The sequence below is a fragment of the Phodopus roborovskii genome, unplaced genomic scaffold, assembly GCF_943737965.1.
Source record: "Phodopus roborovskii unplaced genomic scaffold, PHOROB, whole genome shotgun sequence".
NCBI classification, from domain to species: domain Eukaryota; kingdom Metazoa; phylum Chordata; class Mammalia; order Rodentia; family Cricetidae; genus Phodopus; species Phodopus roborovskii.
Window position 1 is genome coordinate 16,378,063 of NW_026126517.1, and position 25,540 is coordinate 16,403,602.

The window sequence follows — 25,540 nt, forward strand, 5'->3', positions numbered from 1 at the left end:
AAATCAGGAACAAGGCAAGGCTGCCCTCTCTCTCCATATCTCTTCAACATTGTACTGGAAGTTCTAGCTAAAGCTATAAGACAAAAAAGGAGATCCAATCAAGAGAATCCAAATTGGAAAGGAAGAAGTCAAATTGTCTCTATTTGCAGATGATATGATAGTTTACATAAGCGACCCAATAAACTCTACCAGGGAACTACTATAGCTGATAAACACCTTCAGCAAGCTAGCAGGATACAAGATAAACTCAAAAAAATCAGAAGCCCTACTTTTTTCAGACGACAAGGAGACAGAGAAAGAAATCAGTAAAACATCACCCTTTACAATAGCCACAAGCAACATAAAGTATCTTGGGGTAACGCTTACCAAACAAGTGAAAGACCTACATAATAAGAACTTTGTGGATCTAAAGAAAGAAATTAAAGAAAATGCAAAGATCTCCCATGGTCTTGGATGGGTAGGATAAACATAGTAAAAATGGCAATCTTGCCAAAAGCAATCTACAGATTCAATGCAATCCCCATTAAAATCCCACCACAATCCTTCACTGACCTTGAAAGGATAAAGGATAATAATCAACTTTATATGGAAAAACAAAACACCCAGGATAGCCAAAACAACCCTATACAATAAAATAACTTCAGAAGGCATCACCATTCCTGACTTTAAACTCTACTACAGAGCCATGGTTCTGAAAACAGCCTGGCATTGGCATAAATATAGACAGGTAGACCAATGGAATCGAATTGAAAATCCTGATATTAATCCACACACCTATGAACACCTGATTTTCGACAAAACAGCTAAATTATACAATGGGGCAAAGACAGCATCTTCAACAAATGGTGCTGGCGCAAATGCATGAGGGTGTGTAGAAGACTGCACATAGACCCATGTCTGTCGCCATGCACAAAACTCAAGTCCAAATGGATCAAAGGCCTCAACATCAATCCAGCCACATTGAACCTCTTAGAAGAAAAAGTAGGAGGTACCCTTGAAATATTGATATAGCTGACTGCTTCCTGAATATAACTCCAGGGGCACAGACACTGAGAGCAACAATTAATAAATGGGACCTCTTCAAACTTAGAAGCTTCTGTAAGGCAAAGGACACAGTGAACAAAACCAAATGGCAGCCCACAGACTGGGAAAAGATTTTCACCAATCCTATATCCGACAAAGGGCTAGTCTCCAAAATATACAAAGACCTCAAGAAACTAGTCTACAAAACACCAAATAACCCTATTAAAAAATTGGGTAAGTACTGAAGAACAAATTCTCAATAGAGGAAATCAAAAAGGCTGAAAGACACTTAAGAAAGTGCTCCACATCCTTAGCTATCAGGGAAATGCAAATCAAAACAACTTTGAGATGCCATCTTACCCCTGCCAGAATGGCTAAAATTAGAAACACCAATGCCAACTCATGATGGAGAGAATGTGGAGAAAGGGGAACAATCCTCCACTGCTGGTTGGAGTGCAAACTCATACAGCCATTTTGGAGTTCAGTATGGCGGTTCCTCAGGAAAAAGGGAATTAGTTTACCACATGACCCGGCAATCACCCTCTTAGGCATATATGAAATGATCCACATCCATACAACAAAGACAATCTGTTCAACTATGTTCATAGCAGCACTATTTGTAATAGCGAGAACCTAGAACCAACCTAGATGCCCCTCAATTGAAGAATGGCTAATGAACATGTGGCACATCTACACAATGGAATACTACTCTGCAGAAAAAAAATAATGGTATCTTGAAATTTGCAGGTAAGTGGATGGCACTTGAAGAAACCATCCTGAATGAGGTAACCCAGTCACAAAAAGAGGAACACAGTATGTACTCACTCATATATGGATTTTAGACCTAGATCAAAGGATCAGCAGCCTATAATTCGCACCACCAGAGGACCTAGAATACAAGGTGTATTCTAAGACATTCATATAAGGTCCCTCATAGAAGCGGGAAGGGACAAGTCCCCCAGAGCACAGAGGAAGTGGAGGGGGGGCAGTGAATTGAGAGAGAAATAGGAGGAAGTGAGGGGAAGGAGACTAAAACACATGTGACTAGGAAGATTGAGTCTGGTTAGGAATAGAAGACAGGCAAGAGACAGATACAGAGAGAGAGAGAACATAAAAGAGGGAGCCAATATTGGTTTGAAGAGAAAATTGAACACAAAGAAAGGTCTAGAGAACTACAAGACTGCTCCCAACTACCAATTTGAGCATCCATGGAAAGGCTACCATAAATGCCCTTTCAGGACAGTGAGATCAACAACTAACTTATGCATGGAGCCCTCATCTAATACCTGTTGGAAACAGGAGCAAACACCCATACATAAACCCTGAGTTGAAGTAGAACCCAGATGCAGATGGAGAGGACAAGACCAGGCTGCAGAAACACATAGAGACAGCTTACCTGAACAAGGAGGAGCTAACGGGACCCCAGACTGAATAGTGGGAAGCCAGTATGGGACTGACTCAGGCCCCCGTGAATATGGGTCTCAGCCAGAAGGATTGAGCAGTCTAAGGGACCTCAGACAGTGGAGCCAGGAAGTATCCCTGGCGCACAAAAGGACCTTGTGAACACATCCTCCATGAAGGGATGACTGCCTTAACCTAGAGATAGGAGAGAAGTCCTAGTCCCTACTACACATGACCTGTCAGATTTACATGACCCCAACTGGATGGCATTCCCTTACATATGGAATTGGGGTGGGGGGTGATGGGAGGGGTTGGTGGTTAGTGTGCATGTGAGAGGGCAGAGAGGGTAAAAGTGATGGAAGCAGGGAGGGAGGGAGAGGGAACTGGGATCGACATGTAAAATAATAAATTAAATTTAAAAAAAATAGATACAGGGAAAACTCCCCTGACCCTAAATGGTGTGAAAAAAAAAAAAAAAAAAAAGAAAGAAAGAAAGAAAGAAAGAAAGAAACTACTCAACAAAACACCAAATAACCCTATTACAAAATGGGGTATAGAACTGAAGAGAGAATTTTCAATAGAGGAAATCAAAAAGGCTGAAAGACACTTAAGAAAGTGTCCTTAGCTATCAGGGAAATGCAAATCAAAACAACTTTGAGATACCATCTTACTCCTGCCAGAATGGCTAAAATTAGAAACACCAATGATGACTCATGTTGGAGAGGATGTGGAGAAAGTGGAACACTCCTCCACTGCTGGTGGGAGTCCAAACTCATACAGCCATTTTGGAGTTCAGTATGGTGGTTCCTCAGGAAAATGGGAATTAGTTTACCACAGGACCTAGCAATCCCCCTCTTTGGCATATACAAAATGATCCACATCCATGCAACTAAGACATGTGCTCATCTATGTTTATAGCAGCATTATTTGTAATAACAAGGACCTGGAAGCAACCTAGATGCCCCTCAATTGAAGAATGCATAAAGAAGATGTGGCACATCTACACAATAGAATGCTACTCTCAGAAAAAAATAATGGAATCATGAAATTCGCAGGCAAATGGATCGCACTTGAAGAAACCATCCTGAATGAGGTAACCCAGTCACAAAAAGAGGACCATGGTATGTATTCACTCATATATGGATTTTAGACCTAGATCAAAGGTTCACCAGTGTATAATTCACACTACCAGAGGAACTAGGATACAAGGTGTATTCTAAGAGATTCATATAAAGTTCTTTACATAACTGGGAAGGGACAAGTCCCCCAGAGCAGAGTGGAAGTGGGAGGGCAGTCAGAGAGAGAAGTAATAGAAAATGAGGGGAGGAAAGGAAAACACGTGCAACCAGGAAGATTGAGCCTGGTTAGGAATAGAAGACATGAGAGAGAGAAAGAGAGAACATAAAAGAGGGAACTAATATTGGTTTGAAGATATAATTGAACTGAAAGAAAGGTCTAGAGAACTACAAGACTGCCGCCAACTAACAATTTGAGCTTTCGTGGGAAAGCTACCATAAATGCCCTTCGTGGATAGTGAGATCAACAACTAACTTATCCATGGAGCCTTCAACTAATTCCTGTTGGAAACAGGAGCAAACACCCATACATAAACCCTGGGTCCAAGTAGAACCAAGATGCAGATGGAGAGGACAAGACCAGGCTGCAGAAACTCATAGAGACAGTTTACCTGAACAAGGAGGAGCTAAAGGGCCACCAGACTGATTACTGGAAAGCCAGTATGGGACTGACTCAGGCCCCCGTGAATATGGGTCTCAGCCAGAAGGACTGAGCAGTCTAAGGGACCTCAGACAGTGGAGCCAGGATGTATCCCTAGTGCACAAAAAGACCTGGTAAACACATCCTCCATGGAGGGATAACTGCCTTAACCTAGATACAGGAGAGAAGTCCTAGTCCCTACTACACGACCTGTCAGATCTACATGACCCCAAGTGGATGGCATTCCCCTATATATGGAAATGGGGTGGGGGATGGGAAGGGAGGGTAGTTAGGGTGCATGAGAGAGGAAGGTGGGATGTAGGGAGGAAGGTAGGGAGGGAGAGGGAACTCTGATCGACATGTAAAATAATAAATTAAATAAAAAAATGCTTTGACTTTAAAATTTAAGTTCAAGGTCAAGTTACTGGGGAAAAGGATTTCTATTTTTGTTTCCACAGAAAATGAAAAGCTGTGGATTCCTTCCAGACTAATGTGATTGATCAAGCCAGACCATGTGAAACAAAGTACCAGGTGATCCTACATTCAAAACAGCTGGACAAAGCAGCATTACAGAGTACACCTAGGATTTCTGCATCTTCTTAGAATCCCCCATGACAGTACCCCTTACCAGCAGGAAGTAGTTTGGAAAGAACAACGCCCAAATTCCCAAATATTGTCTCTAAATGTTTGTTTTCATTTAAATTGACTTGGTTATATAAAATAAATAAATAAATAAAAATAAAACAAAAACATTTCTGAACAAATATTACTAATAAAGTATCCTGTCTTGTTGATAATAATATAATGAAGGTAGAATAATGGTGAGCCTCAACAGCAGAAACCAGTAAAGAAACATTTCTCCAACTTTCAAGTTCAAAATTGAAACTGGGTGAAGATATGGGCCATCCTCAGCCAAGGAAACTTCTCAATCTGTTGTCTAGCTTTGACCTTCTCTGATATACATGATCTACTAGAAGGACAACAATTAAAGATATTATCTAAGACATGATTTCTTTTCTTATTCTACTGTATAGATCAGTATAAGGTTTAATGACCTTTTTGAAGTTTTGATTCTTCCTCCTGCTTTTCAGCAATCTACTTTGCGTAACTCTTGGTAGATGTTTACATATCTTGATGCATCTGTAGAGTTTAATCCACTTCAAAGTCAAAGCCATATAAAAGTCTTAAAATGTTGTCTCTAAGCATCATGTTGGAAAACAACTGTATAAGCAATTCAACTGGTTGAGATAGACAATTGCTGAGGTTATGTGATCTGAGGACATAATCCACTTTGATGTAGAATCATAACAGCTGTAAAGAGTAAATCTTGCTTCCCACCTAGCCCAGTACTCTACCAACATCTGGACCCAGAGCTTCATGTCTCCCCAGTCACTGTCTTTATGAAATGAAACATGGACAGGATCAACCCTAAGAATTCCTTGTCTCAGATCTGGGGACTGTTGGTTTATCATAACATAACTCAAGGCTTGCAGTGGCACAAGTATCAGGCTAGCCATGTGGTCCCCAGGGCATATCCCTCTTTCAGACTCATTCTGAACAACTCTCTAACTCTGTCATTTCACAATTATCTTTCTATCCTTCTTTCTTAGTCTTTATTGGATGCAGAGATAAACACTAGGATTTGTATTACTAATTATATCACCTAAAACAAGTTAAATCCAGAGAAAAGAAAATAAGAATTATATTAACAATATATTTAAGAACATTACACATTACACAGACATTCACATAAATGGGGATTTCGTTTGGTTTGACATGAGCTGGAGGGAGGGGTTCCTGGAAACAAACAAAGGAAAAAATTAGATATACACATTTAAATAAAAATCCCTTTGCTCAATATTTGTGCCATAAACACATGTATTTATGTATTTGGACATATTTTAAGATATATACATATTTGTATGTGTGTATGTACATGTGTAGGAAGAACCACACTTAAGCATAGAAGTACTCTATCACTCTATATTGTCACTTTTGGTTTCCTTTTTAGAAGTAAGTAGACTGTTCTGTGAAAACATTTTCCTTGCTATATTACAAAAGAATAATGATTTTACACATTACATGTTATTGTATGGTTTTTTAAAGTAATCAATCTTTATCAATAGCTCAAATGCAGTGACAAATTCCATTGTATTTATGACAAAACAACCTTCTACAAAGCAAAAACAAAAAACCACTGTTATTGTTAATGATATTTAATAAGTCTGGATACAAAATAGCCTAGTTCAACCTTCATTAATTATAAAATTGACCACTACTCCAATTAAACACAAAATGTCATTTTTTAATTATGAGGTACAAAATGCAAAATAAGAAAAATTTTGAAAGGAAATAAATAATGCCAAAAACTTTGACAACTTTACTGTGACCACAATTTAGTCATACATTCTTTCTTTTGCTGCAATTTACAAGTTTTTTTTAAAGACTTGAAAGAGAAAAAGCTCTAGAAATTCCTCTCTGAGTAACTAAGAAGCCCACAGAATCAGCTGACCTGAACAAGGGGGAGCTCATGTACCTCAGTGATAGATGGGAAACCAGCATGGGACAGACCCAAATCCCCTGAATGTGGATGTTAGTTAGGAGTACTGGGCAGTCTATGGGGCCTCTAGTAACGGTTAAGTATTTATACCTAGTATAAGGATGGGAGGGTGAGGGAACTGGGATTGACATGTAAAACAACCTTGTTTCAAATTTAAATAAAAAAGGAAAAATATATAAACAAAAAAAGAAAGCAATCATCTCCCTCACATCTATTGGTTGTAAAAGTGCATAGATAAATAGTAGGTAGAGTGTCTTGAGATAATATATATGCATGCCTCTTATGCCTCCACCTAGAACAAAGATGGAGGAGATCCATATTCAGGATGAGTCCCTAGATAAAAAATGCTTTCCTCTCCCCAGATAAGAAAATCAAGAATTTTTGTGGAGGAAAGAAAAAAGGTCAAAAAAATTGAAACCTTATCAGAATATAAAAAGAAAGATGAAAGAAAGGAGAGAATATTAAAAAGGACGTGATAAAGAAATGCAGTGGTGAGAAAGACCCAAATTCGAGCCCTGGGCTAGGGCAGCCCCAGTGGTTCACTCACTGTGAATCTCCCCATAGTTCTCTTTAGAGCAAGTTTGACATCCTTATTCCTGAGACTGTAAATAAAAGGGTTCAACAAGGGCAGCAAAAATGTACAAAATATACTGAGAATTTTGCCCTGAGGCACAGATTCATCAGATGATGTTTTGATATGTGTAAGCATACCAAATCCATAGAATAGAGCAACAGTTATTATGTGAGAACTGCAGGTACTCATGGCTTTGGACAAACCCTTACCTGATGACAATTTAGTGACATTAATAAGAATGAAAGCATAGGACATTAATATGATAAGGCTAGATGCAATGACTACTGTGCTGACAACAATAGAGCTCACAAGCTCATTGGCATAGGTGCTGCTGCAGGAGAGCTGGAGAAGGGGAAGGATGTCACATAGGTAGTGGTTGATGATGTTAGAATCACAAAAGTTGAGACTGATCATGCACCCTGTATGGACAATGGCACCAATAAACCCCATCAAGTATGAACCAGTCATCAACAGGGAACATTTCCTAGGAGACATGATAACCATGTACATCAGGGGTTGACAGATGGCTACATATCGATCATAGGCCATGGCTGTCAGCACATAACACTCAGAGTGGGCAAAAAAACAGAAGAAAAACAGCTGACTCATGCATCCTCCAAAGGAGATGGCATTCTTCTCCAAGACAAAACTCATTAGTGTTTTGGGAGTAAACACAAATGAATAACATAAATCAATGAAGGATAGATTAAAGAGAAAAAAGTACATGGGGGTCTGCAGGTTTGAATTTAGGAAAATAAGACCCATTAAACTCAAGTTTCCCACCACAGTAACTACATAATTCACCAGAAATACAACAAATAGGGGTAGCTGGAGTTCAGGTTGGTCTGTCAATCCTGTGAGAATGAATTCAGTCACTGAAGAGTCATTCTTCAGAGCCATTTGTGATACCCGGAGGAGATCTGTAGAAACAGTTATAAAGGGTCACATTAGCAAGGAACTCTGTCACTGACTCCAAAAGGACATCTAGAGTCAGTTATGAGTTCATTGCTACCTGAAGCCACTGAGCAAAGCACTCAAAGGAAATTGCCTCCAATTCCTGAGAAATCCTTATTTCTTCTTTTCTTATCCAGGATGAGCATCCAATCTGAGAAAACACTGACACAACTCTGAAGTCTTTAAACAACCATTTCCTCCAGCCTCTTTAGTCTTCCTGAAGGATTAAGGATAGAAGGAGAAATAAACCACTACTATCTCCTGAACACATGATTTATATAGCTTTCAGATTTCAGGGATATTTTACAGATTAATGAAATGCTAACCTCTGTTCACCTGAATATGTTACTGCTGTTGGACCACACAGGCTCTTTCACTTCTATAGCCTAGGCTACATTTCTGAAAATGAAGTGATGTTACTTATCAATACACAACTGGCTCTGACCTCTTAAAATATCTATGCCAGGGATATGACATGATTTCAATTTAAGAATTTCTCTTAAGGGAGGGTCTAGTCCCTACTCCAAATGACTTGACAGATTTTGTTGACCCCTCCTGCAAGGCACCACCCTCCCTATGGAGTGGAGAGGAAATAGGATGGGATGGAATGGGAGAGTGGTGGGGGAGGGTATGAGAGGGAGGGAAAAAAAGAAAGTGGGAGGAAGAGAGAGGGAACTGGGATTAATATGTGAAGTAAGAAAAATAAATATAAATAAATAAAAATAATAGAAAAAAAGAATTTCTCTTAAATGTTCTATTTATTTTACAACAGAAAATAATGATCTCATATGTGCATTATTTCCCCGAAGTGAGAGTCCTATAAACTAGCATTATAGCAAAATATCAGAAGTTATATTAGTCCAACAATGACTAGGTATGAATGGTATGTCCAAAAATCTAGTAGCTGCTCAGCCAACAAGGCTGGGTATCTCACCTGGTCTGTTGGGATGGCCTGACAAGATGAGCACAAGCAGGTGAAGAATAAAGCCTTCCTTATCCCATTGTCCTTATATAGGCTTCCGTAGAAGGTGTGCCGTGGATTGAAGGTGTGAATTCTAACCACACTATCTCAATTAATGGCATGTATCTTCCTGACTCAAGATCTGGATCACACGTATGCCTCCCATTTCTGGATTATAGTTCATTCCAATTATAGTCAAATTCACAACCAAGAACAGCCATCAGAGAAGCATAGAAAATTATTCTCTCTTTAATGATCCCTTCCAGGTTTGTGAGTCTCTTAAGGGTAGAAAAAACAAAACCTGCGTTTATATCATGTAGCATGGATATAAACAATCTCTCTTTTGAGACTCAAAGTTCTGTTTATTCTGTAATTTCCCATAAGGAATACTTAGTTCCCTGAGCAGATTATTAGGTTGTTCCCTTCATAATTCTGTCCATTATGCCCTGCACAACTCAGCAAGAGGAAAATACAGAAACAAACTCATTTGTCATTGCTAGAAATTTTCTACAAGTCCTTGCAATTGTATCAGTAACTATTATATAAATGCCCCCCCAAAAAAACAAAACAAACAGGTTTTGAAGCAAAAATGTTAGGGAAAAGAAAGAGACATGAAAGACTGAGTTTAAAAACACAGATTTTTCTGTTTCTTAATAATAAATCTATATACCAAAATTGTAATTTCTTTACTCTAGTTCATTTTTTTAACATATCCATATTTCTGTGGATATCTATAAAATACATCTCATAAAAGAGGGTTTGCCATCCAGGTGGGATCATGTAAATCTGTAAAGTCATTTGAAGTAGGGACTAGGACTTCTCTTCCGTCTATAGGTTAAGAGATTATCCCTCCATGAGGGATGTGTCTACAAGGTCCTTTTATGCACCAGAAATACATGCTGGATCCACTGTCTGAGGTCCCTTAGACAGCTCAGTCCTTCTAGCTGAGACCCATATTCAGGGTTCTGAGTCAGTCCCATGCTGGATTCCCAGCTATCAGTCTGAAGGTCCATTAACTCCTTGTTCAGGTCAGCTGTGTCTATGTGTTTCTGCAACCTGGTCTTGTCCTCTGTCTCTCTGCATTTGGATGCTAGTTCAACTCTGTTTAGTTATGGGTATTTGCTTCTGCTTCCAACAGGTACTAGATGAGGGCTCCATGATGGTGTATAAGTAGTTGTTGATTTCACTTTCCAGGAAGGACATTTATGGTAGCCTTTCCACGGTTACTCAATAGTTGGCAGCAATCTTGTAGGTCTCTAGACCTTTCTTTAGGTTATATTTTCTCTTCAAACCAATAATGGCTCCCCCTTTATGTTCGTTCTGTCTCTCTGTCTCCCTCCCTCCCTCCCTCCCTCCCTCCCTCTCTCTCTCTCTCTCTCTCTCTCTCTCTCTCTCTCTCTCTCTCTCTCTCTCCTGATTTCTATTCCTACCCTGACTCAGTCTTCCTAGTCCCACATGCTCTCCTCTCCTCCCCTTCGCTTTCTCCTAGTTCCCTCTCCACTCACTGCTTCCCCACACTCCCCAAGTACTCTGGAGAACTTGTCCCTTCCCCCTTCTGTGAGAGACCTTATATAATTGTCTTAGAATCCACATTGTATCCTAGTCCTCTGGTGGTGTGAATTATACGCTGGTGATCCTTTGATCTAGGCCTAAAATCCATATATGAGTGAATACATACCATGGTCCACTTTTTGTGACTGGGTTACCTCATTCAGGATGGTTTCTTCAAGTGCGATCCACTTGCCTGCGAATTTCATGATTCCATTATTTGTTTTTCTGAGAGTAGCATTCTATTGTGTAGATGTGCCACATCTTCTTTATGCATTCTTCAATTGAGGGGCATCTAGGTTGCTTCCAGGTCCTTGTTATTACAAACAATGCTGCTATAAACATAGATGAGCACATGTCTTAGTTGCATGGATGTGGATCATTTTGTATATGCCAAAGAGGGGGATTGCTGGGTCCTGTGGTAAACTAATTCCCATTTTCCTGAGGAACCACCATACTGAACTCCAAAATGGCTGTATGAGTTTGGACTCCCACCAGCAGTGGAGGAGTGTTCCACTTTCTCCACATCCTCTCCAACATGAGTCATCATTGGTGTTTCTAATTTTAGCCATTCTGGCAGGAGTAAGATGTTATCTCAAAGTGGTTTTGATTTGCATTTCCCTGATAGCTAAGGACACTTTCTTAAGTGTCTTTCAGCCTTTTTGATTTCCTCTATTGAAAATTCTCTCTTCAGTTCTATACCCCATTTTTAATAGGGTTATTTGGTGTTTTGTTGAGTAGTTTCTTTCTTTCTTTCTTTCTTTCTTTCTTTTTTTTTTTCACACCATTTAGGGTCAGGGGAGTTTTCCCTGTATCTATTTTTTTTTAAATTTAATTTATTATTTTACATGTCGATCCCAGTTCCCTCTCCCTCCCTCCCTGCTTCCATCACTTTTACCCTCTCTGCCCTCTCACATGCACACTAACCACCAACCCCTCCCATCACCCCCCACCCCAATTCCATATGTAAGGGAATGCTATCCAGTTGGGGTCATGTAAATCTGACAGGTCATGTGTAGTAGGGACTAGGACTTCTCTCCTATCTCTAGGTTAAGGCAGTCATCCCTTCATGGAGGATGTGTTCACAAGGTCCTTTTGTGCGCCAGGGATACTTCCTGGCTCCACTGTCTGAGGTCCCTTAGACTGCTCAATCCTTCTGGCTGAGACCCATATTCACGGGGGCCTGAGTCAGTCCCATACTGGCTTCCCACTATTCAGTCTGGGGTCCCGTTAGCTCCTCCTTGTTCAGGTAAGCTGTCTCTATGTGTTTCTGCAGCCTGGTCTTGTCCTCTCCATCTGCATCTGGGTTCTACTTCAACTCAGGGTTTATGTATGGGTGTTTGCTCCTGTTTCCAACAGGTATTAGATGAGGGCTCCATGCATAAGTTAGTTGTTGATCTCACTGTCCTGAAAGGGCATTTATGGTAGCCTTTCCATGGATGCTCAAATTGGTAGTTGGGAGCAGTCTTGTAGTTCTCTAGACCTTTCTTTGTGTTCAATTTTCTCTTCAAACCAATATTGGCTCCCTCTTTTATGTTCTCTCTCTCTCTCTGTGTCTGTCTCTTGCCTGTCTTCTATTCCTAACCAGACTCAATCTTCCTAGTCACATGTGTTTTAGTCTCCTTCCCCTCTCTTCTTCCTATTTATCTCTCCATTCACTGCCCCCCTACTTCCTCTGTGCTCTGGGGGCCTTATATGAATGTCTTAGAATACACCTTGTATCCTAGTTCCTCTGATAGTGTGAATTATAGGCTGGTGATCCTTTGCTCTAGGTCTAAAATCCATATATGAGTGAGTACATACTATGTTTCTCTTTTTGTGACTGGGTTACCTCATTCAGGATGGTTTCTTCAAGTGCCATCCACTTACCTGCAAATTTGAAGATACCATTATTTTTTTCTGCAGAGTAGTATTCCATTGTGTAGATGTGTCACATATTCATTATCCATTCTTCAATTGAGGGGCATCTAGGTTGCTTCCAGGTTCTTGCTATTACAAATAGTGCTGCTATGAACATAGTTGAACAGATGTCTTTGTTGTATGGATGTGAATCCTTTGGGTAAATGCCTAAGAAGGGGATTGCCGGGTCCTGTGGTAAACTAATTCCCATTTTCCTGAGGAACCGCCATACTGAACTCCAAAATGGCTGTATGAGTTTGCACTCCCACCAGCAGTGGAGGAGTGTTCCACTTTCTCCACATCCTCTCCAACATGAGTCATCATTGGTGTTTCTAATTTTAGCCATTCTGGCAGGGGTAAGATGTTATCTCAAAGTGGTTTTGATTTGCATTTCCCTGATAGCTAAGGATGTGGAGCACTTTCTTAAGTGTCTTTCAGCCTTTTTGATTTCCTCTATTGAAAATTCTCTCTTCAGTTCTATACCTATCGAGGTAAATAAGGATCAGGATAAACAAATAGGCCGAATAGATGTTTATTCAGGGAGAAATAACTTACAACCTAGACAGATGAACACCAGGAAATTCAACCCGATCGTCTCCTGTCCGAGTCACGCCAGAAAGAGAGTGCCTTCCTGGCCCCCTCCGACCTCCTTCCACAGGTCACTTCCGCCCATGGCTCCACCCCCAATGGGCGTGGTCAGTGCTACAGAAGGACTATCTCACTACATATACCCCATTTTTTAATAGGGTTATTTGGTGTTTTGTTGACTAGTTTCTTGAGGTCTTTGTATATTTTGAAGATTAGCCCTTTGTCGGATATAGGATTGGTGAAAATCTTTTCCCAGTCTGTGGGCTGCCGTTTGGTCTTGTCCACTGTGTCCTTTGCCTAACAGAAGCTTCTAAGTTTGAAGAGGTCCCATTTATTAATTGTTTCTCTCTGTGTCTGTGCCCCTGGAGTTATGTTCGGGAAGGGGTTGTCCTATACTAATTTGTTCAAGGGTGCCTCCTACTTTTTCTTCTAAGAGGTTCAGTGTGGCTGGATTTATGTTGAGGCCTTTGATCCATTTGGACTTGAGTTTTGTGCATGGCGACAGACATGGGTCTATCTGCAGTCTTCTACACACCCTCATCCAATTGTGCCAACACCATTTGTTGAAGATGTTGTCCTCGCCCCATTGTATAATTTAGCTGTTTTGTCGAAAATCAGGTGTTCATAGGTGTTTTCGGCACCTTTGAGCTGAATCTATTTCTTCTAGTTTATCTTCTGTGCCTGAGATTCTCTCTTTGATCTCTTGAATTCTGTTGGTTATGCTTGTGTCTGTAGTTCCTGATTTTTTGCCCAGTTTTTCTATTTCCAGCAATCCTTCGGTTTGTGTTACCTTTATTTTCTCTATTTCAGTTTTCAATCTTGAACCGTTTCCTTCACCTGCTTAATTGTTTTTTCTTGGCTTTCTGTACTTTCTTTGCTTTCCTTAAGGAATTTGTTCATTTCTTTCACTTTTTTGTTTGTTTTTTCTTCCATTTCTTTAAGGGATTTTTTTTACATCTTCTTTGAGGGCCTTTATCATATTTATGACGGCAATTTTTAAGTCGTTCCTTTCTGCTTCCTCTGCTTTGTTGTTGTGTTCCGTTCTAGTTGGTGTAGATTCCCTTGATTCTGGTGGTGTCATGCTTGTCTTTCTGTTGTTAAGTGTTTTTTGTATTGCTGTCTTCCCATAGCTTCCTCCAGTAGGTATTGTTGGGGTCTCCCCATCTCTCTATTGTACTTCCCCGGTGGGCTTATGTGGGTCAGAGATTCAATATCTGTAGCTCTGTGTGGTCCCAGGTCTATAGGAGGTCTCTGCACAAACAGGGACCCAGGGATGTGGTCAGGGCTGGTGATCCAGGAGAAGATGCCACTAGCTAATGGCTCTAGCCAATGGCTGGTGGAAGAGGACAAAGGATGAACTGAAACTTGGGAAGTTTCTGCAGGATAGTCTGATCTCACTGGAAACTTGCACTCTCCAGCTGAGGCCTCTTTCTTTAGCAGAGGCCCTGCTTTGGGGGGTCAAGGATCTTGCTGGTGGTACCTCAGAGTTGACCCACAGAGATAGGCGGATCTCTGGGAGGGGCCCAGGACTCCAACAGAGGACTGTAGGTGGGGTCAGAGTCCAAGCAGGTGGAAAATACGGGTGGTCCCTCGTGGATAGGCAGGTCTCCTTTGTTAGAAGTCTCCAAAGTAGGGTGGACTGTTGGCTCTACCCTCTGTTCCAGTGCTCTACAGAGTGGCAGGACAGTGGGCAGGGTAGGGCACAAGGGAGGGGGGGGCTGTCTCACGGTGGGGGTGGGTGGGGGTGTATCAGAGCTCCAAGTGTGCTCTCAATGGGGACAGGACAAAGGAGCAGTGGTATCAGGGGTCAACCCAGGGAGTTCGGTGGGGAGGGAGAGTTTGTAGGGTTGAAGCCACCCCAATTGGGCCCAGACTCACATCTAGCCAATGGCTGGCAGAAGAGGACAAAGGCTGAGCTGAAACTTGGGAAGTTTTTGCAGGATAGTCTGATCTCACTGGAAACTGGGACTCTCCAGCTGAGGCCTCTTTCTTTAGCAGAGGCCCTGCTTTAGGGGTCAAGGATCTTGCCGGCTGTAACTCAGAGTCCAGAAATGTTTTTGTTATTTGTCTTTATTTACTACATTTTATGATATTTCAATGGACATAGAAGATTTTGTTAATATTTAGTGATTTCTTTTTATCACATGATGAATATGTTTATAGACTATTTATATATGCATTTTGATGGTTTCCTCAGATGCTACATATGTTTGTGGCCTAGTTGGAAATTTTCAGATATCTGAAGAGTTTATGTAACTTTACTTTCATAACGGTATATGAGATTTTTGTAAGCTGGTTGTACCTTTATGGGTGATGTCACATCACTAGAAAAAGTAGGTTACCATGAGATGGCTTTTGAAGGTTATATCATCTTGGAATTCTGGTCCAAGTTTTCTCTATTCTGGTCAACTCTATGTAGGATGTGGTTTCTGTATGTTCTTGATGTTATAGTCAAATGGAGCTTCCTCTACTATTGTACTTTTCCTGCAAAGACAGACCAAAATCCCATGAAATTCTGAGAAAAAAAATTAAATCTTTCTACCTTAAGTTGTCTCTGTTATGTGTTTTGCCACAATGCATATGATAAGAAAACAACTTACATTACCTTTATATATAAAATATATTAAATAATCCCACAGTCTTTTGTACTCTAAGCAAGAACTCTACCATCAATCCCAAACTCACATCCTTTTCTTTCAAATCATTTTTAAATTAGTCTCTTTATTTATTAAGTATTCACAAGCTATACTTATAAGTATATGCATGCCTCATTAAATGTAAACAAGGGTCACTGAAGTGTATGTCTGCACTGTTAAAAATGGAAAGGTCTAGATGTAAACTCATACTACTTGAATACCTATTTCCATTCTCTTAAATTCATCTGGAGAGTTTAATCTATCTATCTATCTATCTATCTATCTATCTATCTATCTATCTATCCATCCATCTACCCATCCATCCTCATAGAAAATCTGAAATGGAAAGTGAACAGTTCTCTGAATATTCCTTTGTAAGAGTTGTGCTGAGCATAATGAGAATAACAAAGGGGCCTAATGAGAACTCTGATCTTTGAAGTAGGTACTCCCTGGTGGGAATTTATAAACTGATTAGGACTTTGAATCTCATAAGATCCAACTTTAGTTGTAAACATTAACTAAATAATTTTTACCCTCAAGGGACACATCCCTCAGGGAGAATATCATAAAAATGAGATAACGTTTCTGTACTTAAAATATTTTTTTCAGACACCTTGACCTTCATATTTTCATTTGAATGAGGTAATGTTTTAGAGTCTCATGTAAGATTGTTGTTTTGAGTATTTTGAGTATGTAGAAAGAAACTTTTACAGAAATGTCATTTCCTGCAACGAAACTCTCCTAGCAAGTCATATATTATCTGTACTGGTTGCATTCACACACTTCAATACCAGTCACTTTGGCTGTCCTAGGACAGTGAGAAGGATGGTACCAAGAGCTTTCAAAGCAAGACAGTTACTAGATGACCAATGGTGAGCATTGGATTTTTGTTTTAACAATTTCCCTTGCAATTCAGAATGTCATAAGTCTTGGGTTTATTTTGTCAACCTTAATTATTTGTAAATACCAAGAGAAAATGAAGAAATTATATTCTGAGACACTGGAGGGTGATTGACATCTTTTTTTTTTTTTGATACATGGTTAGATAAAAAGGAAAGAGAGATTACTTAGGAATCAGTATGAATAGGTTTTGCTCTTTGGAGTTCCAGCTATGTGTTCTCTCAACTCATGTAAATCACTAAATCAAGCTTTCCACTTGTAGTTAAATATGCATTATTGGTTAAAGTTTATTTTTATATGTATTCTTGCAGATGACACATATGATGCAAATGATTATGGAAAATGACTTCTCAGTGTCAGAGTTCATTTTTATGGGACTGAAAAACCAACCTGAGCTTCAGATGCCCTTATTTGTTCTTTTCTTGGTGAACTACACAGCCACTGTGAATGGAAACTTGGCCTTAATGATTCTCATTTGCCTAAAATTAAACCTTCACACTCCCTTGTACTTTTTGTACTTTTTTTAAATCTTCAATATGTCCTTCATTGATTTCGTTATTTATTTGTCTTTACCTCCAAAATGCTGATGAGTCTTGTTTTAGACAAGAACACTATCTCCTTCAGAGGATGCATGACTGAGCCATTTTTCTTCCTAATTTTTTGTGAACTCAGAAAACTATGTGTTGACAGCTGTGGCCTATGTTCACTATGTGGCCATCTGTTAGCCTCTGCTGTACAAGGTTATTATGTCACCTAGGATATGCTTTATGCTGATGTTTGGTTCTTGGCAGTGTTTTCTGGGGCCATGGGTCACACAAGGTAAACTTTTGTGATTCTAATATTATCAACCATAACATGTGTGATATGTCTCTCCTCCAGCTCTGCTCAGTAACATCTATGTCAATAAACTTGTGAGCCTCATTGCAGTAGCCTCATTATCTTGGTCTCATATGCTTTGATCTTTTCCAATATCATTCAGATGTCATCAGCTCAGGATTCAGCCCATGCTGAATCTTATTTGTAGCCTTAGAAACAAGAATGTCAAACTTGCTAAGAAGAGAACGATGAAGAGAATCACAAGTTGATCTATATAGGGGTGAGAATACCCCCCCTCTCTCTTTCACACACACACATACGCATCTATTTTGCTTTCTTCTCATGTTTCTACTGTATCACCAAGTTTTCTACTGAATCATTTGTCCTTCCTCTGCACAATGTTACTTGGATGTGCCCATTCTTTGTCTTGAGGTATCTACTGATTCAACTTTATGCAAGATATTGTCCAATGCCTGTATCACATTAAAACCTTGTTCTGTTCACTTATTTATGTAAGACAACAGTACTTACTACTTTTTCTTAGGTATCTTTTGTATCCAAGAATATCTATTAACTTGCATTCTTTATCTGAAATCAATTTCTTGATTTTTGTAGTAATTTTATGTATTCATTTCCCTATTTTGTAAGTTTATTTTCTATATATTCATTACCATAGATAAGAGGTTACATAAGTCAAAATTTCAACAATGTTTTAGGTTACTATGTGAACAGTTTCTATGTAAGTATTATATCACCTTAATTTTCATCTTACATTTGGCATTTATCAAAAAATCATATTCCAAAAGGAAGAAAACCTTGATTTTGGCCTTTAAGACCTTATTATAATGCACTCGTAAAGATTTTCTTCTGATCTGAGTGTGTATTACAGGTATGGGGAAAGACATTGGACATTTTTTAACAAAACAGAATGATATTAATAGATGGAAACTATAGGACCTTTTTTCCCCTCTGAAGTTAGTAACTCTGATCCAGAGTTCCTTTTAATGTTCTCTGGAGGCATCTGTGGGTCTAATGCTTTATGAATGTCATCCTGTCCACATTCTTATCTATAAGTAAAAACATTGCCACCATATAAGTTTTTGCCCAAGGGACAAATATTCTGTGTAATATCCAGTACGTATTTTAGAGAAGTGAGAAGGAACACTATTTTACTATATATATATATATATATACATATATATATATATGTATATATATGTATATATATATAATCACCCCATGAATATGTCAGATTTAATTGCTTTAAGTGCTTCTGAAGTAGCTCTGAAGAAACCAGCCATATCACTTCGATGTTATAGACTTAGATTAAGAAGCATTTATGGTATGTATGCAAGCAGACATTATAAAGAAGAATATAAGATTTCATTGAGAGATGGAAAATATGGAGAGTTCATAGTATACAGGAGAGTTTTTATGCTTTTCTAATGGAGAGTTTCCAAATTGTCAGGAATAAACTATAGATAATACTGGAGAACAGTGTTAAGCAAGAATGGGGATAATAGAGCAGGGAGGATTGGTTTGGGCAGGAGATGAGAGGGCAAAGTAGAGGAGGGAGTTCCAGGACAGATAACTAAGATTAAAGACCTTTTAGAAAGTCATATGGAAACTACTACTATACAAGCATCTTGAAATATATTCATGTCTAAAATGAGTTTATATTGAAATACCTTGTAATTTGGAAATGGTGTTTCTCCTAGACACCACAGGCTATCAAATAAAAACCTAGAACCAGGAATGAGCTACTGTTTTGGAGTTAGTAGCCAATATATATCCCATATATTTCTCCCATATATTATGGGCTATTGCCACTGCTCTTGATTATCGTCAGGCTTGATGATTAGACCATATTGCAGAAGACACCATATATTCATGTCATAACTTTGAGAAATAACGCCTTTGTCTATATAGTAGCCTATTGGCTTGCGTTTTTAAGAAAAAAACATTTCTATGTCTACATATGTCCTTATGTTTTAATAAATTCTTTTATTCTTTGGTAATTTCATACTTGAAAAACATACTTAGATCATGTCCACCTACATACAAGTCCAAATTCAAAGCACACAGACCTGAAAAGTAGGTGTGATAATTTTACTTACATTATATGAAGTCATTATAAGCATTAATTTCCGTCAGCATTATTCGAAGGCTGGTGAGAAACTAATCCTTCCCTGATAGCTGCATCTCAACTGTTCTGAGTAGTTAAAGAGACACCAGTATGTATCATTATTTGAAAGTTGGTCATCTTGTGTAAGAAGTTCAGAGGTGACTCTGGCATTGTGCAATTTTTATAATATTAATAGTCTATACATGCTCTCAAAAGAGAAATTCAATAATGACTTTCACTGAGGTGTGATTTATGAGAGCTACAGTTATGGCTAACCTGGCAGGACATACCCACTAGTACAGTATTGTCACAACTTCTCTGGGAGTAATAAAACAACAACTGCTTTGAGATTGGATTTCAGGCTTGGTCCACAGACAAAACTCATTCCTAGCCTAGTTCTTGCTGCCAACTTCTGAGGCTAGATAGGTCATACGCCAGAGGGAAGCACTTATAACTTGTGTGGTTATGGATATAGTGGTAAACTGACTCCTACGATTAGTGCATCTGTCAACCTTCATCAGAGGTGCTTCTTTTAGCAGTAGATGGTAATTAAAATAGATATCTACAGCTGGTTAACAGGTAGAGAATAAGATACTGTGAGTGCTCAATCCTAAATGGGACTTCTGCATCGTACCCCTTTTCCAAGTCTCAGAGATCATAAGGGAAGTAGTAGTTGAAAGCCTTCAACCACTGATGGAACCAGATGCAGAGATCCACAACCAAGTACCAGGCCATATTCTGGGAATCCAGTAGAAGAGAGGGTGGAGAGAATACAAAAGCAAGGGAGGTCAAGATCAAGAAGAGGAAATCTACAGAGACAGCTAAAGCAAGCTGGTGGAAACTCATGAACTCCAGACCCACAGCTATGGATCCTCCATGGGACTGAGCTAGGCCCTCCATATGTGGGAGACTGTTGTGAAGCTGGGACTCTCTGAGGGTTCCTTGACAGTAGGCTCAGAATCTATCCCTGGTACATGAGCTAGGTTTTGGGAGCATATTCCCTATGGTGCTATGCCATACTAAGCCTTGTTGCAGTGGGGAAGGGCTTGGTCCTGCCTCATCTTAATGCGCCAGGCTTTGTTGACTCCCAATTGTAGGCCCTATGCTTTGGGAGTGGGTGGGTGGTGGGCTAGGAAAGCAGGAGAGGGGGTACAGGAGGAAGTGTGTGTGTGTGTGGGGGGGGGGAAGAACTGTGGTTGGAATGTAAAATGAAATTAAAAAAATAAATAAAATAAAGATTTGAAGAGCCAGAATTGATAGACGCCTACATCAAAACAGTACTTTTCATAATGTGCTCCATGACCTCATGACCTCACAGTGGTTACAGCAATATGCCTAAGACACCTGTGGAATTAATCCTGATAAGAATCCTGGATGGTAGGGTAATGAATTCTAGTTTATCAAAACCTTTAAAAGGCCTTAATTTTTGATCAGTGTTCAAAAAAAAAAAAAAAAAAAAAAAAGAGCCACAAATAAGCCAAGGAACTAAAAAATCTGAGGGAAAAAAAATTGACTCACATACATGCAATTGCCCCCTGCATGTTCCTATGTTCCTTTATTCTTCTTCTGCTCTCTTCTTCTCCTTTTTCTTTCTGTTTCTCTCTGTTCTCTCCAGTTCTTGGGGGTACAGGTATATATAAACATGTTTGCAATTCTTTTTGTAATACAATGTGAGGCTTAAGTGTCTCAGAGTCAGCAAGGCAGATAAGATTTATACACAGAACAATAAGCAATAAACTAAAACTGCTAGGAGAAACTTATAGCAACAATTGCTTAGGGTTATATGTCAAGGAGAGGGTATACGATCAATTTGCACAAGAAACAAAACCCAAGGCCTTCTAGTGCTCTGGCCTCAGTGGCAGCAAGGGCCTTCAAGAAAGTTTTTCCTGATGATGAGCAAATGAGCAGAGATTCACAGCCATTCATTGAGTTGAACTCCTGGAATCCAGTTGTAGAGAGAGAGGAGTGATGATCAAAGGGGTCAAGACCAGGATGGGGAAACCCACAGAAACAGCTGACCTGAACAAGGGGGAGCTCATGGGCCCCAGTCTGATAGCTGGGGAACCTGCATAAGACTGAACCAGGCCCCCAAAATGTGGGTGTCAATTAGGAGACCTGGGCAGTCTATGGGGCCTCTGGCAGTGGAGCCAGTATTTATCCCTAGTGCACAAATGGACTTTGGGAACCTATTCCCTATGGAGGAATACTCTCTTGGCCTAGATGCATGGGGAAGACCCTAGATCCTGTGTCAGACTTTGATGATGCCTCATCATGGGCCTCACCCTCCCTGGGGAGTGGATGGATTGGGGTGAGATGGAGGGTTGGTGGGATGCATAGGAGGATAGGAAGGAGAGGAACTGCAATTGGTACGTAAAATAATATTATTTTTAATGTAAATAAAATTATATTTTAAGAAATGGGATGATTATCTTTGTGGTTATCTTCTAAGAGTAAACATGAGGGAGCAGTAAATCTCTGAACTAAAATGTTGAGTTAATAAAACAAGAAGTTTGAGGATCTTTTAGTGCAGGGTTAGTTTTGGTTATCACTTCTCTATCTGCCACTGAAGTAAAACCAGGGCATGCTTATGTTTTTTTTTTTTTTTTAATCTACCTAGGCAGCTATGAATCAACAACCTTGGGTGTGTAATAATTCTATGTCCTGGATATCTGGGAATGTCTTAGATAGAACACTTTTGCCTAGGCCCTGACTACTAAATGCCTATCAATAGGGATAACTGCAGAAAGGCAGATCTCTGATATTACATAGGAGAGAGGAACAAGGACCTGATAATGGGAACAGGTCTCACACATAGCTAAGGAATGTAATCAGTAAACTAGGACCTGTTAATGGAGAACAGGTTTTACATATAACTAGGGCATGTAATCAGTAAACTCCAAATATATGAGAGAAATTGTTCCCAGGAAATGATTAGATAGTGCTAAAATGTGGGAAGTGAATCCTAAATTTGTTGCCAAAAGGAATAAGCTACAGGAAGATCTATAGCGAGAAACAGCCACTTTATTCAAAAGACTATGTAACACCAAATACAGCTTTTGTACTGGTTTAATCTATCGAAAGAATTCTTAATTCTTCTGAGTTGTATCATGATACAATGGCTATATAATTACCATGTGATCTTGTGGCTTGTAGCACTAGTTCCTCTAGCTGAGGAACTATCAGAAGTTGATGGCTACTGTGAGAAACATGGTCAGTTTCAATGATGCAGTCCCTATTTGCAAGTAGATGTTTTATACTTATATAATACCAGTAATGATGAGTGGAGTCAGTGGGTTAAAGAAGTTGAAAACAAGGGATGACATTAGGAGGGAATATTGTAGGAGGATGGAGAAAATTGGGTGGGAAGAAATCAAGGATGAACTTCATCAAAACACATTGTGCATAGGTATGTTTTCAAACAATAACAGCAAAATAAAACAAGAGTGTAATCCTCCAATAAGGCAATGTTATTATTATTGAACTAGATTGTTACACCCTGGTAACAAAGCCTGATCTCTTGAGAAATACCTGGTAATCATAAGCCTTTCAAATTTTAATAGGTCCCTGAGATTACAAACTCATAAAAACCTCTTGAATCATTACCTGGGGACTCTTGTGACATCAGTAGATGTTATTTACCAACTCTAGGATACAGAAGATATTCTGGGAAAAGTCACCACTGGAAATCATGAACTTCTCATGACTGCTCAGAACCATGAAGACTGAGTGCCCTTGATTATCCTGTACAAAATGGATTTCCCTCACCAACAAAAAGCCAAACCTGGAAACAACAGAAAACAACATTTTCCCCCCAGCATTATACATCTTATAGTTCATCTGTGCCATGTGTATTTGCCTGTCTGTGAGAGTAGAGCAGAAGAGTTCCTAAGGTGACTTGAGAGTTCCCTGACCACAAAGGTAAGCAATGAATTCAATGCGTAGTTTTCCCTCCAAATACACCACTGAGAAATCCTGTGCATTGTCTTTTCTTTTGAGATGACCATTGAGCCTGGATTGGGAGGTGGGTTGAGAGGTAGAAGAACACAGATGTTTCAGAGCTAAAAATGATCATTGGTGTTATGAACAGGTTTTCCTGCCAGCCTTGTCCCACAGCTATGTCAGCCCCCCAAATAGACACTGTATTAGATATAAAGCTGTTGGCCTGTTAGTAGCATTTCTTATTGGCTAGCTCTGTCTTAAATATTAACCCATTTCTATCAATCTAAGTATTTCCACATGGTCTTATATTACTGGAGAAAGGGTCAAGACCTCTTCCTCTCAAGTCCTTACATCTTGACTCTCCTCTCCTACATTTTCCAGAATCTGCCTTGTCTCCTAGCCCTGCCTAACTTGACTTCCTATTTGCCAACAGTGCTTTATTCATTAACCAGTAAGAGAAACATATTTACAGAATGACATTTCCCATCACATTGGTGCCCTTAATGATATTCTCAAAGAAAAGGCCTTCCATATATTTATGTTTATTTCTATATATGAACTCCACCCCCAAAAGGAGAACAACCGAGCAAGAGAGAAGAATGACTTCAATTTATCATTGATTCTAGTCCTTAATCTCATATTAAGGGAATAGTTTAGAGAGGACTAGGATTTCATTGTAATAGTATTTTTACTGTTCTCACAGATATGACCTGAGGAATGGCCTCAGAAAATGACTCTTCTGTGAAGGAGTTCATCCTGCTGGGCTTGATACAGCAGCCAGAGCTCCAACTGCCTCTCTTCTTCCTCTTCTTGGCAATCTATGTGGTCTCCATGGTGGGGAACCTGGGCTTGATCATTCTCATTGTTTTGAACCCTCACCTGCACACGCCCATGTATTACTTTCTCTTCAACCTTTCCCTCACAGATCTCTGCTACTCGTCTGTTATAACCCCTAAAATGCTGGTGAGTTTTGTGAAGCAGAACATCATCTCCCATGCTGAGTGTATGACCCAGCTCTTCTTCTTCTGCTTCTTTGTAATTGATGAATGCTACATTTTGACAGCCATGGCCTATGACAGATATGCTGCCATCTGTAAGCCCTTACTTTACCAGATTACCATGTCCTATAAGGTCTGCCATTTGATGGTAATGGGTGTGTATGTGATTGGGTTTGTGGGTGCAATGGCCCACATAGTTTGCATGCTAAGACTGACCTTTTGTGATGGCAACATCATCAATCACTACGTGTGTGACATACTTCCTCTTCTGAAGCTCTCCTGCACAAGTACTGCCATTAATGAGATTGTGGTTTTCATTGTTGTGGGCGTCAATGTCACAGTGCCCAGCCTGGCTATCTTTATTTCTTATACTTTGATACTTTCTAACATCCTTGGCATCCGTTCTGCAGAGGGTAGATCAAAAGCCTTCAGTACCTGTGGTTCCCATGTAATAGCTGTTTCTCTTTTCTTTGGAGCTGCAGCCTTCATGTACCTTAAACCTTCTAGTGCATCTATGGATGAAGATAAAATATCTACAATTTTTTATACTATTGTGGGCCCAATGCTTAATCCTGTCATCTACAGTGTAAGGAATAAGGATGTCCACATTGCACTGAGAAAAACCATAAGGAAAACCATGCTTACCTAAGTTGTATTTGCATTTTTTATGGAAGTAAATCTTAGGACACATGAAGTTTACAAGTAGAGAGAGGACCAAAAGAGCAGTTCATTGGCAGACCATTTGCTTACATGAATTGGTCCCTGGATTTGACCCACAGTGTTGAAAAAAAATCAAGGACTACAATAGCTTTAATAACAAAAATCCCCCAATGGTGAGAACAATGTAGAATTAAAATTGTTTAACAGTTTTCAAAAGTAAATTAATAGCAGTGAAATTACAG

At 39.5% G+C, this 25,540-nt stretch overlaps 2 protein-coding genes and 1 pseudogene across 2 annotated transcripts; 2 read left to right on the forward strand and 1 right to left on the reverse strand.

The window, feature by feature from the left end:
- Positions 1 to 7,220: 7,220 nt before the first annotated feature.
- Positions 7,221 to 8,186, reverse strand: LOC127231441 (olfactory receptor 143). Its single transcript, XM_051196984.1, has one exon. The coding sequence runs from the start codon at positions 8,172 to 8,174 to the stop codon at positions 7,221 to 7,223; it is 954 nt and encodes a 317-aa protein (XP_051052941.1). The 5' UTR covers positions 8,175 to 8,186.
- Positions 8,187 to 17,080: 8,894 nt separating this feature from the next.
- Positions 17,081 to 17,845, forward strand: LOC127231755 (olfactory receptor 143-like; annotated as a pseudogene).
- Positions 17,846 to 21,999: 4,154 nt separating this feature from the next.
- LOC127231275 (olfactory receptor 145) lies at positions 22,000 to 25,287 on the forward strand. Its single transcript, XM_051196777.1, has 2 exons — positions 22,000 to 22,009; positions 24,356 to 25,287. The coding sequence occupies exons 1-2, from the start codon at positions 22,000 to 22,002 to the stop codon at positions 25,285 to 25,287; spliced, it is 942 nt and encodes a 313-aa protein (XP_051052734.1).
- The last annotated feature ends 253 nt before the right edge of the window (positions 25,288 to 25,540 follow it).